The 17,998-nt window shown below is 37.6% G+C and overlaps 1 protein-coding gene and 1 non-coding gene across 3 annotated transcripts; one reads left to right on the top strand and one right to left on the bottom strand.

Moving 5' to 3' along the window:
• The first annotated feature begins 12,326 nt into the window (after window positions 1-12,326).
• LOC116135165 lies at window positions 12,327-12,433 on the top strand. The gene has a single exon (XR_004128852.1). It is a non-coding gene; the product is annotated as a small nucleolar RNA R71 (small nucleolar RNA).
• Window positions 12,434-15,209: 2,776 nt separating this feature from the next.
• Window positions 15,210-16,426, bottom strand: LOC116135097 (putative cysteine-rich receptor-like protein kinase 20). 2 transcript variants are annotated; one of them, XM_031420797.1, is made up of 4 exons: window positions 16,200-16,426; window positions 15,914-16,067; window positions 15,675-15,840; window positions 15,210-15,506 (listed from the first exon to the last, which is right to left on the bottom strand). In XM_031420797.1, the coding sequence occupies exons 1-4, from the start codon at window positions 16,286-16,288 to the stop codon at window positions 15,454-15,456; spliced, it is 462 nt and encodes a 153-aa protein (XP_031276657.1). In that variant the 5' UTR covers window positions 16,289-16,426; the 3' UTR covers window positions 15,210-15,453. The 2 variants fall into 2 exon arrangements, with proteins under 2 accessions (XP_031276657.1, XP_031276656.1); XM_031420796.1 differs by having other exon boundaries at window positions 15,210-15,840.
• Between the last annotated feature and the right edge of the window lie 1,572 nt (window positions 16,427-17,998).

Raw genomic sequence — 17,998 nt, 5'->3', positions numbered from 1 at the left:
TTTATATTGTGTGTGTGTGTGTGTGTGCAGATTCTTGATTGTGTGTTTTGGTAAAAATCAAATTGATAGTAAGGCTCAAATCATAACAAAATCATCCTCCATTTAAGGATCAAGGATGTACATGTCAAGTTTTATACTATTTAATATTATTTAACTTCCAGATTTGTAATGTAAAACAACTACTATGAATTTTGTTTAATACAATTGTATATGCTGATAAATGATCCCAAAATGACAGTTGACCTTAATCACTCAACACAAACTTGGAGTTGTCTTTTCATAGTGGTAGATAGTATTAATAGCCCATTTAAGACAGGAAACTAAATGTTGGAGATGGAATTTCAAAAAACTATTAATACTATCTACCAGCCCAAACAATATTTTAGCAAAAAAATTAGAACTAGTTCGTTCTATTTTTTACAAAATATAAATAGATGTAGTGTTCTTGTTCAGTTAACTAGAGAAACTTACAACATACTTGAAAATATACATGATATAGATCTGTTTGGATTTTGAAAATGGTGATTGAAGAGTGAAGGAACTCAGCACTAGGTTGGCACTTGGAGACCGCAGCACAATAGCAGGCAAAATATGAAAATGGTTTAGGTTTAGGGTAAAATTAGGTTTTAGGATATTATTTTTAAAAACCAATTTTTTTATCCGGTTATAAAATATGGCTAAACCGTTAATCGAACCGGAAAATCTATTTAGCCATTTTTTAAAACCGAAGCCAAACTAGCTTTGAGAAAACTGATTTTTCTATTTGATTTCAGTTCGGTTTTCCAATTCGGTTCAGTTTTCAAATTTTTTTTCCCATCCCTCCCAGTATCTCCACGTCAGTCCTCTTGGGTCTCTTGACCTCTTGTTTGGACGACTGATTATGTGTGTCCAACCATCGTAGAGCCCTTAGGTATTCCTTATCCCACCTCAAATTATGTCAGTTTTGATCGGCTCTCTCCTTCCCACTTGATTTGTGTTAGTTAGATATTTGTCGACAGAGAACCCTCTTGTTACTTTAAAGCTATTCAACACTCTCATTGGCATTAGGCCATAGCAAATGAACTCAATGTTCTTGCCCAAAACCACACTTGGGACTTGGTACCTCGTCTTGCACACCACAAACCTATTGGCTATAAATGGGTCTACAAAATCAAGTTCATGTTGATGGCTCTATTGAATGCTATAAAGCCTGGTTGGTGGCCAAAGGGTTTTACTCAACAAGAAAGTTTTGATTGTCAGGAGACCTTTCCCCTATTGCCAAGCATGTTACTGTTAGGAAGTTTTGCTTCTATCCGTGGCTGGTCGTTGCATCAAATGAATGTCCACAATGTGTTTCTTCATGGGGATCTTCATGAGGAGACTTACATGGATCTCCCTCAGGGTATTCGCAGACACGGGGAGAATAAAGTATGTCATCTGCAAAGATCTTTTTACTGTTTAAAACAAGCATCCTGGCAATGGAAGGCTAAGTTCACAGAAGCACTCACTAGCATAGGTTTCATTTAGTACAAGCATAATTATGCACTCTTCTCTTACATCGAGGTAAATCATTCATTACTCTCATTATTTATGTCAATGATATCCTGATCATAGAGAATGATGAAGTAGGAATTGGTAACTTAAAAGAGCATCTCAATAGACATTTTCATATCAAAGATCTTGGAGAACTGAAATATTTTTTGGGAATAGAAATTGCGAGATCTCTAGCTAGTACATCTCTTTGCTAACACAAATATATCTTAGAGCTCATATCAGACTCTGGATTATTAGCTTTCAAACCAAGTAGTATCCCTGTCAAACAAAACACCAAACTCACAACCCTAGAATATGATAGTGGGATATCATCTCCAGATATTGGTCCACCTTTTGAAGATCCGTCACATTATCAAAGACTTGTGGGATGTCTGATTTATCTCATGATGACATGACCAGATATCAGTTATGCTGTTTACATTCTTAGTCAGGTCATGCATGGGCCAAAAAAATCTCACATGGATGTAGCTATAAAGGTTCTAAAATATTTGAAAGAATGTCCTGGTCTTGGGCTTCTCTTACCTTGGAATGGAAATTTGGATTTGACAACTTATTGACAGGCTATTCACAAGTGCACGAAATCGTGCAAGTAATAAAACTCGAGTAAACGAGTGTCGAATCCCAAGGGAAATACCTACCAAGTACCAAACTATTATATCCTATTCCTATTTGATAAAACCGAATTTTAAGAGAAGCTTTAATGATAACGTAACAAACTAAAAACTAAATAAATGCAGAGTTTGTAAAAGCTTTGATGTAAAGATCAATATGACTAAACCTAGGGCATAGATTTCGCACCAATTTACTCCTATGCATTGACATTTGTTGTTAACCTAATTAAGCGTATTCTAAAGGCCAAATCCCCTAATATTCCACTAAACTCTACTCTCTCTCTCGAGCAATTAGCAAATTAACCTTAAGCAAAAACCCAAGATATCTCTAAGTTGGATTTAGGTGCTAAAAGATCGTTAAGTTCTATGGAATTTACCGGAGCTCACAGATCGCGGTAACCTATCTCTAGCGTTTGCTCAATTTAGGTTTTATTACCTAAACAAATCAGGTTTCATCTCTCGATCTCAACCCAACCCATGATATCATTAACTCTTAGGCCCTTGAGACTTGAAGCATTACACACGTAATAAAAACTTAGAAATCATGCTCAATATAAAATCAATATAATAATGTCAACACAGTTTCATAAATTAGGATCATCTGTAGCCCTAGAAAAGAGAATTAGTTCATAATGAAAATAACAAAATCCATCATTCTATTCAATGACATTAGTTCAAGAAGACAAAGATAAAAAACTTCTCTAATCGGTGAGTGAGAGCTCCCAGGATCCCGATTCCAACGGTAGCCGTCTTCTTTTCTTCACAACGTCCCCTCTTAATTTCTTAAATACTCTCTTTTTATCTCCTGAGTTATGGTCATGCTTAGGAAAAATATTAGAAAACTTAGCCTATTTAGATTCGGATTAGGTAATGAATTAACACAGACCCGTGACCCACCGCCGCGGTGGTAAGAATTATCACCGCATTGATCGTTCGTTTTATCCAAGGTGTCTGTAATATCAGAATTGATAAAGTCATCAACATAAACATTGTAGCTCTCTGAATAAGCTTTCCAACGCCACCAGAATTGTCAAATTCTGACTTCTACAGCTCAAGTTATGACGGAAACATCAAGGCATACTCATGATAAAGGATTTCCAGATTTTCCGTAACATCTTTGAATGCCACAACTTCCTCATTTCGACCATGATTCTTGTGCCGTTTGTTCCTATGCATTGTGAATCCTATCGACATCTTCTTTTCCCTTCAACAACCTGTTTGAGCCTGAAAACACTCAACATGCACCCGTGATCCCATAAATGGTATTTATGAAAGAAATAATCCAAATTCCACACTTTAAACACATTTTTCCATAAATAAACCAATTAAATCACTAACAAAATATCAACATTCAAGCTCTTATCACAACCCCCAACCAGCTTTTTGCTAGTCCCTAGCAAAATAAGCGATAAAATAAGTCTCTAAGCTTGACAAGAAAACAACTAATTTAAAACCTAAATCTAAACTATCCTAAATCACTTTCGTAGATTGACACGATTGCATTTAGCGTATGCAACAAGCCTTTAAACCCCTAGGTGGCCCTTGTTGGACGAGTTGTAGTCTCGTGAGGGTTTCCAGAGATGATACCCATAAACATCCACACTAAATGTATCCTAAACTCCAAAAGTAACAAAAACATAAACATAAAAAAAAAAAAAAAAAAAAAAACATACTAACAAAAAGTCTTGGATCAATTCATCAAGACGTCTCAAAAATTGCATATACACAAAACAAATAGATTAATTAAAAATCACCTACTCTCACAGACAATGCAAACATCAAATTCATTTTCGTTATCAACCCTAGAACATCCATACATCCACAAACCATTAGTCTACAAACTCGGATGGTGTTATGCACAACATTCATGAACAAAATCTTTGATCTCAGTATTCGGGTTATGACTTATATGTGAATCATGGAATCAAACTCCATAGGCTCACTTTTCACGTCACTCTCTATTAATGTAGAATTTCACATCACCTTGGATCAATAGGTCTTTGTAAAGGTTGTAACGTTAGGCTGGGGTATGAGTTCATGAAAAATGGAAAGAGAATTTAACGAAAATAAAATTAAGAGACTTAATTTTTATTCATTCTTATTACTAACATACACCACATTTCTCTTTTCCACTTAGTAGCTTCCCAATCTTTATTGAGCTCTTTCTATTTGACAGTAATATAAACCTAACTGCATAATTCCAAATCTTTACAATGCTTTTCAATGCCAACTTTTTTTTTTTTTTTTTCAATGTAAAAGTAGAAAACACACACATCCCCACTGATTGTACAAGCACTCCACAACCCCAAACCAATTTCTTCGCATAAACCTGGGTTGTGGCAGAACTACACTTAATCACTAATACTCATATTAAGCTTGAATAACAATTAAATCTCTTAAGGATAAAATGATAGGATTGTATTTTAGGCTCATAATCAGGATAGGGTAAACATTAAGTTCAAAGAACGAAAAACAAGGCTAAATTGTGTTTAAAAGGCTCAAAGGGCTAACTAGCGATGACAATAACAAGGGTTGGCTTGGAAAGCTCAATCGGTCCAAAAACAGCCTAAATCATTTCCTAAGTGATGTGAATTTTAGGATTTCGTCTTGAGTGCTATCAAATGAGTTCTAGAGTTTGTTGAGATCACAATAATGTTCATGTAAACTTCATACATAACACATCTCTAAGTAGGTGACTGAACCACTTTCAATCCATAGTTCACTAGGGTCTCAACTCAATGTCATTAATATTCACACACATTTGTAAGCAAAGGTAAAGATTAATGTCCTCCATTAGTTCTGTGGTATTGCAATCACATTCCTATCACAGATATATGACTTCATCCAAGGGACAAAAATAAAAACTCACAACCTAAAATAAAAGAATAAATAAAACTGCTCTCTAAATCCATACAAAAATTCTGCTCAATTAAGATTTCTTAAATTCCTACCCCCAACCAATAAAATCAACATTGTCCCAATGTTAAGCGTAGGAATAAGAGAAAGAGAACGTTACCGCAATCCCCAACGTAATAAGGCTGTCCATGTGTAAATGCCATTCGTTCTAGCAAAACAAATAAAAAAACTAAAACAGACCTTATCGGCCATCATAGTTATGCAGAATACAATAATGGATAAAAGAGTATTAACAAAAACAAAAATAAACTAACAGGTCACAAAGACTCAAAGACACATAATAGCAAAATGCACGTACATCAAAACAGAAAAAACAACCAACAAAATACACTGACAACATTAACTAAAACACACTGAAATTTCACTCTACTCCTCCATACTCTACTCAGAATCCTTATCAGGAGCATCGCCTTGTTCCTTATCTGCAGGGTACACAAAATCAGTCCATGCAAACCCTGGGGCCGCTATCCCAGCATGAGCAAGTTGCAATCTCTGCATCTCATGTTGCACCCTCATTTGCCCACTCATCCACGTCATCCAGGCTTCTTGGCGATTCTATTGTGTGTCTTCATGTAGCTTCGACAATTGATCTCTTTGGGGTCGATGAAGATGCTTTGGCCCTGGGTACCTCTACTCTGCCCCCACTAGGTAAATTTTGTAGAAATTGCATGGTAAGACACACGCCTTGCAGAATAAAAACCTCTTCAGCATTCAACAACACTTCAGCTTGCTTACACAATGCAGTAATCAGGTGAGGGAAGTAAAAACCAGTCTTGGTACGCTTTGCCGAATGGGTAATCTCTTGAAAGATAACCTCGCCCACATTCATTCTCATCTTCTGCTGGATTGCATATATTAGAATTGCCCTAACTTTACTAATAGTGCTCATGTGCTTGGAGGGCATCAATCGAGCGCAAACAAAGTACAGCCATATGCGCGAAGTTGAGTTCAAGAACTTACTATCAAAACATATGTTCCCTAGCCGCAATAAACCATGTAGCTTTCCCTTCTATCAAAGAATTAATTACTGCGTCAAAATCCACTTGTTGCTTGAATACAGAATAGGCATCACCATCTAGCTCAACTTGCGACAGCCCATAAAACTGATTAATAGCAACTGCATTAAATACTATCTCTTTACCTCTTACCAGTGTCCTGCTGTCAACGCTATTAGGAACGTTGGCATAGAACTCCTTTACTACAGGGGCAATAGCAGGCATCGGGGGTTCTTTACAAAATTTCTCCCAACCTAGAGCTTGAATCACATCAGTTATTCCCTCAAAAGCTTCTGCAAATACCAGCCCTCTTTCTTCAATAAATCCTCCCGGTTTCTTTGCAAAATTTTCATATCTTTCCTAGGCAGCCTGACCAACAAACCGGGTATCACTGGAGGCCTGCCCTTTTCCTTTTTCTCTCCTATCACTTCCAGGCTTCCTTTTGGGTGCCATTATCACTATTTTTCCCTTAATCCAAACACTCAGTCACACTACTCACAATACCCACGAACAATCACCAAACTCCCACTAATGACAACTTTCCTTCTTCAATCACGCCACAATCACAAGAGTAACCACAGGCTCTCCTAAAAATCACCTCAATCTCTCCCAATTGTTAACAACAAACAACAATCAGCTCACACTCCCACAAAATTCAATTCAATGGGTTCCCAACTTCAACAATCAAAATTACTTTGCAAATGGGGTGAGAAACACTTACTTGAGCCTTGATCTATCCAAATATGTCTTGAATTGATATTGATTAGATGAATTTTTGAAAACCCCCAATTTTGTTTTTGAAACCCTAACCTTGATTGAATATTTCGCGGAAATCCTCTTGTTTGCTTAATCTGCGAAATGGGATTCGTTAGTGAACAATGGCAACCAAAAAAAAAAAAAAAGATTTGGTGAATGATGTGTGAAGAGAGAAACAAAAAGAAGTTTTGGGGAAGAGATATTGTGCTATGAATTGTGCAGTGAATGTAATGAAGAGTATGTACAGGGGAAGAGGAGCAGATTCATTTAAATGTGAATTTGCGTTTTATGGTACGATCACTGCGGCAATAGTATGCGTTGCCGCAGCGATTGTGATTTTTTGTCGCGGTCTGCTCTGGACTCACGCTCGCTACAGCGATGGAGTTCACCGCCGCGGCGAGCGTGATGCTAAACTGTTTATTTCTTTTCCGGGAATGTGTGTTTCCCATACCCTGACAAAGACAATCAAAACGTCGGAATTAATAAACAAACACTAACACAAAAACATACACACACATAACAAAAGAAAAGAAGAAATACTAAACAGAAACATCATTACTCATAAAAAAAATAAAAATAAAAATCAACCAAACGGAAACGAAATATTCGGTTGCCTCCCAAAAAGCGCTTGTTTAAAGTCTTAAGCTTGACTCCTTTTCTGTCGTCAATTAGGATTCTGAAGAAGAAGTGAAACCCTCTCGTTGTCATTTCCATTCTCAATATAGGGTTTCAATCTTTGCCCATTGACTTTGAATGTTCCCTTTGTCGGGTGGAGAAGCTCTATCGCCCCATATGGAAACACGCGATGAATGATAAACGGGCTAGACCATCTTGAGTGCAATTTACCCGGAAAAAGTCGAAGTCTTGAGTTGAACAGCAGCACTTTGTCGACCTCCTTGAATTCCTTGTTTACAATGTGTTTGTCATGCCACTGCTTAGTCTTTTCTTTGTAGATTTGGGCTTTCTCATTATTACGAAACTCTTCCATCTCATTGAGTTGCAGTAAACGTTTTACTCCTGCGGCTTGTAGATCAAAATTCAGAAACTTTACTACCCAATACGATCTGTGCTCTAACTCCATTAGCAAGTGACAAGCTTTTCCGTAAACCATCCTATAGGGCGACATTCCTATTGGTGTTTTGAATGCCGTCCTATGTGCCCATAGTGCATCATCAAGTTTAGTTGCCCAATCCTTTTGAGAGGTGTTTACTGTCTTTTCCAGGATTCATTTTAGCTCCCTATTTGATACTTCGACTTGACCATTGGTTTGTGGGTGATATGGGGTTGCAACTCAATGTGTAACCCCATACTTGCTTAACAATGCTGCGAATTGACGATTGCAAAAGTGAGAACCACCATCAATGATAATGGCTCTTGGCGTGCCAAACCTTGAAAATATATTCTTTTTTACGAACTTGATAACGACACGAGCATCGCTTGTTGGCAACGCAGCAGCTTCCACCCACTTCAACACATAATCTACAACAACCAAAATGAAACGGTTAGAAAACGAAGAAGGAAAAGGTCCCATAAAATCTATCCCCCAAACATCAAAGAAGGAAAAGGTCCCATAAAATCTATCCCCCAAACATCAAACAATTCTACTTCTAGGATATTATTTAAAGGCATGGCATTTCTCCTAGATATATTTCCAACCTGTTGACACTTATCACAACTCATAACAAAATGAAAAACATCTTTAAAAAGAATAAGCCAGAAAAATCCTGATTGAAGAACTTTTGCGGCGGTCTTTGCCGAACCGAAATGACCACCAACTTCCATTGAATGACAATGACGAAGTATATTCGTCATCTCTTCCTCTGGCACACATCGTCTTATCATCTTATCGGCGCAATGCTTGTATAAAAATGGATCCTCCCAGAAGTAGTACTTTAAATCTGCAAAAAATTTCTTTCGTCTCTGGGAGTCATTCCAGGGGGCATAACCTTTCGCGCCAAATAGTTGGCAATGTCCGCAAACCATGGTCGTTCTTGAATAGTGAACAACTGCTCATCCGGGAAGTATTCATTGATTGACTTTTCTTCCTCTCGAACTTCTTCATTGGACTCCAGTCGGGATAAATGGTCAGCCACTTGATTTTTCATTCCTTTCTTGTCCTTGATCTACTAATTGAATTCCTGTAGGAGCAATACCCATCGCAATAATCTTGGCTTGGAGTCTTCTTTTGCTAGGAGGTATTTCAATGCAGCATGGTCTGTGTACACGATGACCTTGGTACCTAGCAAATAAGAACGAAACTTATCAATAGAAAACACTACTGCTAAAAATTTTTTCTCAGTAGTGGCAAAATTTAGCTGTGGTCTCGTTAAAGTCTTACTGGAATAACATATCACATGCAAGACCTTACCTTTTCTCTGTCCTAAAACAGCCCCTAAAGCATAATCACTCGCATCACACATGAGTTGAAAAGGTAGTTCCCAATCGAGCGCAACAATAATAGGAGCAGAAATTAGTTTTGCTTTTAAACACTTAAATGCATCTAAACACTCTTGACTGAAATTAAAAGGGATCCTTAGCTAATAAATCACAAAGAGGTTTAGAGATTTTAGAGAAATCCTGTATGAATCTCCTATAAAAGCCTGCATGCCCAAGGAAGCTTCTGACAACCTTCACTGAATTAGGAGGTGGTAGTTTCTCAATGACTTCAATCTTAGCTCGATCCACCTCAATTCCGTTCACTGATATCCGATGACCTAACACAATCCCATCTCGTACCATGAAATGGAATTTTTCCCAATTTAGCACCAAGTTAGTGTCAACACATCTCTGCAAAACATTAGACAAGTTAGTTAAACAATCATCAAATAAATTTCCAAAAACAGAAAAATTGTCCATGAAAACTTCAATGGACTTCTCAACCATATCGAAAAAAATTGAGATCATGCAACATTGAAAAGTGGCAGGAGCATTGCACAAGCCAAAAGACATTCTTCGATAGGCGAATGTTCCGTATGGGCACGTGAAAGTAGTCTTCTCTTGATCTTCTGGCGCTATGGCAATTTGATTATAGCCTGAATATCCATCTAAGAAATAATAGAACTCATGGCCAGCTAACCTCTCCAACATTTGATTGATGAACGGCAATGGAAAATGGTCCTTACGAGTCGCGGAGTTCAGTGTGCGATAGTCAATACATACTCTCCATCCCGTGACCATTCGTGTTAGAATCAACTCGTTGTTGTCATTACGGACCACTGTCATTCCTCCCTTCTTTGGCACTACTTGGATTGGACTCACCCATGCACTGTCCAAAATTGGATATATTATTCCTGCATCTAAAATTTTCAACACCTCCTTCTTGACCACTTCTTGCATTGATGGATTCAATCTTCTCTGTGGTTGGACAGTAGGCTTGTAGCTTTCCTCCATTAAGATCTTGTGCATGCAGATTAAAGGACTGATACCTTTGATATCCGCAATTGTCCATCCAATGGCCTTCTTGTACTTTCTCAAAATGCGTAGCAACTTTTCTTCCTCTACAGCACTCAAAGAAGCATTAGTAATGACTGGAAAAAATTTACCCGCTTCTAAAAATGCATACCTTAAATGAGATGGTAGTTGCTTGAGCTCAAGTATAGGTGCCTTTGTGATTGGTGAAGTTGACTGAGACTCCAAGGCTCTAATTTCTCTGATCGATTTAGCTTCAGGACGACCCAAGGGTGGTAAAGCATTTAAGTATCTTAGACACTCTCTTATCTTCTCACTATCAACTTCATCCTCCTGGTCTCTAGAATTCATCAAACAATTCTCTAAGGCAAAATTGTGTAATTCTCTTCAAAATTCTGCTCCACTAAGGTGTCAAGAACATCAATCTTAAAACATGAATCTAAGTCAAATGGATGCTTCATAGACTTGAAAACATCAAATTCTACTTGCTCATCTTCTACCCTTAAGATCAACTTCCCTTGGTGGACATCTATCAATGTTCTACCCGTGGCCAAAAAAGGTCGTCCTAAAATTAAAGGTATTTCCCTATCTTCCTTCATGTCTAGCACTATGAAATCTACTGGGAAAATCAATTTGTCTACCTTAATCAGGACGTCTTCGACTACCCCTCTAGGATATGTGATCGATCAATCAGCTAATTGGAGAGACACGGTGGTTGGCTTCACTTCTCCCAATCCATGCTTCTTGTAAATGGAAAACGACATTAAGTTAATACTAGCCCCTAAATCGCATAACACTTTATCAAAATAATAACTACCAATAATACAAGGGATAGTAAAACTCCCTGGATCTCGTAGTTTAGCTAGTAGTTTCTTTTGAATCAGAGCACTGCAGTCCTCCATCAGCATGACTTTCTCGTGTTCCTCGAATTTCCTCTTGTGCGTGAGGATCTCCTTCAAAAATTCCGTGTCCTTCAGCATCTGTTCTAGCATATCAATAAAAGGGATATTAATATGTAAGCTTCTAAACATGTCAATAAACTTACTGAATTGCTTGTCGAGCTTCTGATTCTTCAACTGTTGTGGGTATGACAGAGTTGCCTAGCTCGACGGGGGCTTCTGCGCGGAGGCACACTCGCCACAACCACTAGGTTCATCGCCGCAGCGATCGTCTGATAAGCCTGACGAATTTAGAATAACATCACAATCGCCGCTGCGACCAGTTTCCTCGCCACAGTGATCGTCCTTCCTTCTGACGATTTTATCTGCATAATTACACTCGTCGCGGCCACCATCTTCATCGTCGTGGTGATTGTCCTTCTACTCATCCTTTAGGTTTTGTTATATCCTCTGTTTTTCACTTCCGAATTTTCCAAACTTCTTCCACTCCTCAGGGTGATCGCATGTGCCTGTTCCTTGGGATTTTTCTCTGTATCACTCAGTAAAACCCCTTGACCTCTTCCCTCTAATATGTTGTGAATTTTTCCAATTTGAGTCTCAAGGTTCCTTATAGATGCAGATTGATTTTGGAACAGGACATCGGTCTTCTCAAACCTCTTGCTTGTCTCCTCAATGAACTTAGTTAATGCATTTTCCAAGTTTTATTTTTGCTATTGAGGTTGAAAAATAGGTGCTTGTTTTTGCTCATTGCTATTGCTTCATGAAAAATTTGGGTGTTTCTCCATGCTGGATTATACGTATTGGAATACGGATTCCCTTGCTCTCTTTGGAAATTGTTGATGTAGTTGGCTTGTTCAGGCTGACCAAACTGGTTTCCCTCTTGGCAATCGTTCGATGCATGATTTCCTACACAAAGGTCACATGTTAAAGAAGAAGATTCAATTGCATTTATTTTCAACACATTACCTAATTGCTTCTGGATGTTCGTAAGTTGAGCAGCCAATGCAGTGTAACTGTCAACTTCGTGCACTCCCGCTGATCTCCTTGTTGAATTTCTTTCTATAGTCCTCACATATTTTTTGTTCGCCATCACCTCGATCAGATCTGGCGTTTTATTATTCAAGGCTCCCCCACTTGCAGCATCAATCATGGCTTGAATGGTTGGTAGCAACCCTTGGTAGAACGCTTGCACTTGTGACCAAATTGGTATACCATGGTGTGGGCACCTCCGTAAGAGATCCTTAAACCTTTCACATGCTTCATACAATGACTCTGAATCTTGTTGGTAAAAGTTGGTAATCTCACTCCTCGGTTTGGCCAACTTGGCAGGTGGAAAGTACTTAGTGAGGAACGCTTGAGCCAGCTCATTCCACGTCGTGATGCTTCCAGATGGCAATGAAATCAACCAGGCCTTAGCTTTATCCCTTAGAGAGAATGGGAAAAGCCTTAGTCTGATTGCATCCTCGGATACCCCATTATGCTTGAATGTGTCGCATAACTCCAGAAAATTTGCGATATGCAGGTTGGGATCATCATTTGGTAACCCAGCGAATTGGATCGACTGCTGAATCATTCCGATAATTGCTGGCTTAATCTCAAAATTGTTCGCTTGAACGGGTGGTCTCCTGATTCTTGAATAACACCTATCAATAGTAGGACTAGAGTAGTCCTTCAATGCTCTCCGAACCACTGCTGCACCACCCATTGCATTTCCTCCTAAATTATCCTCATTCTCATTCTCTTGATTTTGCATATTAGGATTGACAATTCCTGTGTTCGCCATTGATCTTTCAGAATTAGCTTGCCTCTTTTCTTTCCTCAACTAGTTCGCGGTTTTCTCGATCTCAAAATCTAGTGGATTAAGACGACCATGACCTCTGGAACGTAAACTCTCCAGATTCTAGTTGAAAACCACAACAAACAAAAATCAAAATTAATTAGTAAATAGAAATAAAACAAATCAAATTAGCAACTAAATATTTCGTATTGATATTGGTAAAACAAAATAGTTCCCTGGCAACGGCGCCAAAAACTTGACAGGCTATTCGCAAGTGTACGAAATCGTGCAAGTAATAAAGCTCGAGTAAATGAGTGTCGAATCCCAAGGGAACTACCTACCAAGTACCAAACTATTATATCCTATTCCTATTTGATAAAACCGAATTTTAAGAGAAGCTTTAATGATAACGTAACAAACTAAAAACTAAATAAATGCAGAGTTTGTAAAAGCTTTGATGTAAAGATCAATATGACTAAACCTAGGGCATAGATTTCGTACCAATTTACTCCTATGCATTGACATTTGTTGTTAACCTAATTAAGCGTATTCTAAAGGCCAAATCCCCTAATATTCCACTAACTCTCTCTCAAGCAATTAGCAAATTAACCATTAAGCAACAACCCAAGATATCTCTAAGTTGGATTTAGGTGTTAAAAGATCGTTAAGTTCTATGGAATTTACCGGAGCCTCACAGATCGCAGCAACCTATCTCTAGCGTTTGCTCAATCTATGGTTTTATTACCTAAGACAAATCAGGTTTCATCTCTCGATCTCAACCCAACCCATGATATCATTCAACTCTCAGCCCTTGAGACTTGAAAGCATTACACACGATAATAAAAACTTAGAAATCATGCTCAATATAAAATCAATATAATAATGTCAACACATGTTCATAAATTGGGCTACATCTGTAGCCCTAGAAAAGAGAATTAGTTCATAATGAAAATAACAATCCATCATTCTATTCAATGATATCAGTTCAAGAAAGACAAAGATAAAAACTTCTCTAATCGGTGAACAAGAGCTCCCAGGATCCCGATCTCAAGAAAGACAAAGATAAAAACTTCTCTAATCGGTGAACAAGAGCTCCCAGGATCCCGATCTCCAACTTGGTAGCCGTCTTCTTCCTCTTCCCAAAAAGTCTCCTCTTAATTTCTTAAAGACTCTCTTTTATATCTCCTGGGTTCTGGTCATGCTTAGGAAAAAGATTAGAAAACTTAGCCCATTCAGATTCGGATTAGGGTAATGAATTAACACACACCCATGACCCATCGCCGCAGCAGTAAGAATGATGCCCACAATGATCGATCTTTTTGTCTAAGGCATCCGTAATCTTTAGAATTTGATAAAGTCATCAACACAAACATTGTAGCTCTCTGAATAAGCTTTTCAACGCCACCAGAATCGTCAAATTCTGACTTCTACAGCTCAAGTTATGATAGAAACATCAAGGCATACTCATGATGAAGGATTTCCAGATTTTCCGTAACATCTTCGACGTGCCACAATTTCCTCATTTCGACCCTGATTCTTGTGCCGTTTATTCCTACGCGTTGTGAATCCTATCGACATCATTCTTTTCCCTTCAAAAACCTATTTGAGCCTGAAAACACTCAAAATGCACCCGTGATCCCATAAATGATATTTATGAAAGAATTAATCCAAATTCCACACTTTAAACACATTTTTCCATAAATAAACCAATTAAATCACTAATAAAATATAAACATTCAAGCTCTTATCACTTATTGTGATTCAGATTGGGGTACTTGTCCTATGATGAGAAAGTCTCTCATGGGGTTTTGTGTTAAACTTGAAGGATCTCTCTTATCTTGGAAAACAAAGAAGCAATCGACAGTTTCTCTTTCATCGGCAAAAGCTGAATATAGAGTTATGGCTAATACCACATGCGAAATCACTTGCATTCTCGGGCTCCTAAAGAACTTAGAAGTTCAAGTTGAAAAACCAGTCATTTTATACTGTGACAACAAGGCGACAAATGATATCGTAGCAAATCCAATGTTTCATGAGAGAACTAAGCACATAGAAATCTACTGCACTTCGTAAGAGAAAAAATCCAGGAAGGCATGATCAAGACTATGCACATTTGGACTTCAAAACAGTCAACTGACATTTTTACTAAGTCGCTATGTAACAGACAACATTCACATTTACTTTGCAAGCTTAAAGTTTATGACATATACAAACCATAAGCTTAAAAGGGAAGTGATGACGATAATCATGAAGTGATTGAGATATGATGGAGATAATCATGGAGTGATTGGAGTGATTGATATTTTCTCTTGAATGAATATTCCATTAGCATAATTAGTGTGATTAGGCCTTTATGGCATGATTGTATTTCCTTTCTTTATTGTTACAAATGTGTATACATTGAACATTGTACAGACACACAAAATACAATTGAATACAGGAAACATTTCTGCATCTCTTTCTCTTTCTCTTGGCATTCTCTGGCAGTTTATTTCTGCTTCTCTTGCCTTCTTCAAACTCTGACACAAGCTTCTCCTCTGCCTATATATTAAGGAGTGTTACCCATTTAATCTTGAATCAGATAAATAACGGGGTTCGCTTGATATAGTTTCTGTCAGTCCAAAATTACAAGGAGCTTGCTGTTAGCGCCCTTGAAACATACTAATTGTCACCTCATTTACAGAACCAACTCCTTCACTAGTCGATGAGCCAGCCACGAAGGAGATTTTGTTCCCAATAAAAGCCGGTTGTTTTGGAGAAGGAAGGCCATTGACATTACCTAACATGAAAATAACTGCGGACATAGTTGGCCGATCTATCGCCTGTTCTTGCACGCACAGGAGCCCAATTTGAATGCATCTCAATACTTCATCAGCAGGATATGATTCACCCAATGCTTTGTCAACTATCTCTATGCTTTTACCTTCATTCCATAGGTTCCAAACCTAACAAAATACAAACTTGTCAACATTTTTGGTTGAAAAACTAAAGGTAAATTAGTTTTATAGTTTCCCTTACATGTCCAACCAAATATGAAGAGGCAGAATCTTCAACAAGAAATTTACTGTTCTTTCTACCGGTGATGATCTCCAACATTAAGATCCCAAAACTATAAACATCAGACTTCACTGAAATTAACCCTTGCATTGCATACTCTGGTGACATGTAACCACTGCAACATCATAATAAGAAAGAAACTACTTACCTTAACAAATGGTGAACGAAGATAGAAATCTTCACTGCACTAATTCGATCCATATGCTGGAAAATAGCTGAGGAAATTTTTTTGAGGGTGGGGACTTACTATGTTCCAACAACTCGATTGGTGTTTGCTTCAATTTGATCCCCTCCAAATATCCTAGCCATACCAAAATCTGAAATTTTTGGGTTCATTGTAGCATCCAGTAGAACATTGCTGGCCTTTAGATCTCTATGGATGATTCTGAATCTTGAGTCTTGATGTAGATAAAGGATTCCGCGAGCAATTCCCCAAATAATATCCAAGCGTTTTCCCCAATCCAACAACGAGCTTTGTGTTTCATCTGAATCCAAAATTGAATATTTATGTTAATATCTTTCAAAGAAAGACAAATAACATTCTGAAGTGACGATTCAAGGAATAAATGTGGAAAAAAGACATACTGAAAATAATACAATCCAAGCTTCTTTTTGGCAAATATTCATAGATTAACATTTTTTCTTCCGCTTCAATGCTACAACCTAGAATCCTCACAAGATTTCTGTGTTGTAGTTTCGCAATAAGTGAGATTTCATTCTTGAACTCTTCTATTCCCTGTCCAGAGTATTTTGAGAGTCTTTTAACTGCTATCTCCTTTCCATTATGAAGACGACCCTGAANTCTTTTTCTCTCTTCACCTTGCTCCTCTTTCATTACCGGAATTCGGCCTATTCAAGCTTCATCAAACCCATTCTCTTATTTCTTGAAAATGCTCAATTATTTTCATAACGATAAGCACACAAATGAAGCGACTTCGTTTGCTTTGCAAGGGATGGGTACTCATTTGCCACTCCACTTCACTCCTTACCCAAACTTGAGCTTCCACCGAGCTCGAGCTCAAGTACCCCTTTACAGTGTTGAGCTCGAGTTCGATTTTTCAAGCTTGCCAAGCTCGAGCTCAACACTGTAGCAACCGAGCCGAGCTTGATTAGCCTAGAGCTTGGCTCGACTCGATTACACCCCTACTCTCAGCATGGCTATCTCAAGCTCGTACACTAATTTAACTTTGTTTATTATGATTTCAATAATTAATTACAATTTTTTAAATGATTAATTTTTTGATTAAAACAATTATAGAAAATAACTACAATATATATAATTAAATTGAAGTCTTGAATGGCCTAAGGGGGTGTAAATTAGATTTTTTAATCTCCTAAGGTCATTCTTAAACTATATGAGCAAATTCAAACAATTTGTGACTTAGGATCTCTTCTCTAGTACACTTTGTGAATGTGAACAATTATAACCAATCAAATATATACAAATACAAAGTAAATTGCATAAAGTAAAGAGATAAAGGAAGAGAAAAACAAACACAAGCGATATATAGTGGTTTGGCTCCAACCGACCTATGTCCACTCCTCCAAGTTTTCCCCCTTGGAATATTCCAATATCTCCCTTGGTTGAACACCCAACCAAGAAAATCCAATACAAACAGCTTTTCTCCAAGTGCTATGAAACCTTTACACACAATTGCTTCACAATATGCAATTGAAACCTCTCACACAGACATTAGGACTTACTTTCTCTTACTAGAATTGCCTAGAAACCTAAGATTGAACCTTACTCTTTTACAACTTGAAATTTTTGATAAAACAATGAAAAACTCTCTCAAAGAGTAGATGAACAAATGTATAACCCATACAAACAAAATGTGTAGCGAATGTATGTATTAAAAAATAAGATTTGTAAGAGAAAGCTCTATAAAATGAAACACTTTTGGTTTTTTGTATATGCAAGTTTTAGAATGTCAAAAGTTGTTTAGGAATGGGTTTGGTTGAGTTTATATAGGAGAGTCCGAAAATATAGCTGTTGTGCCTAAAAATTGCACTTGAAAATTGCAAAATTCGATCGACCGCCTTGAA

Source organism: Pistacia vera, unplaced genomic scaffold, assembly GCF_008641045.1.
Source record: "Pistacia vera cultivar Batoury unplaced genomic scaffold, PisVer_v2 Contig294, whole genome shotgun sequence".
Taxonomy (NCBI): Eukaryota; Viridiplantae; Streptophyta; class Magnoliopsida; order Sapindales; family Anacardiaceae; genus Pistacia; species Pistacia vera.
The sequence above is the reverse complement of the archived record's forward strand: the minus strand, read 5'-3'. Positions and strand labels throughout refer to the sequence as shown.

Coding starts and splice junctions, on each gene's coding strand:
- LOC116135097 (XM_031420796.1), bottom strand. CDS start 16,288: ATGAACCCAAAAATTTCAGATTTTGGTATGGCTAGGATATTTGGAGGG. Junction 16,068..16,199: donor AATCGAGTTGTTGGAACATA/GTAAGTCCCCAC, acceptor ATGATGTTGCAG/TGGTTACATGTCACCAGAGT. Junction 15,841..15,913: donor CTTCATATTTGGTTGGACAT/GTAAGGGAAACT, acceptor GTATTTTGTTAG/GTTTGGAACCTATGGAATGA.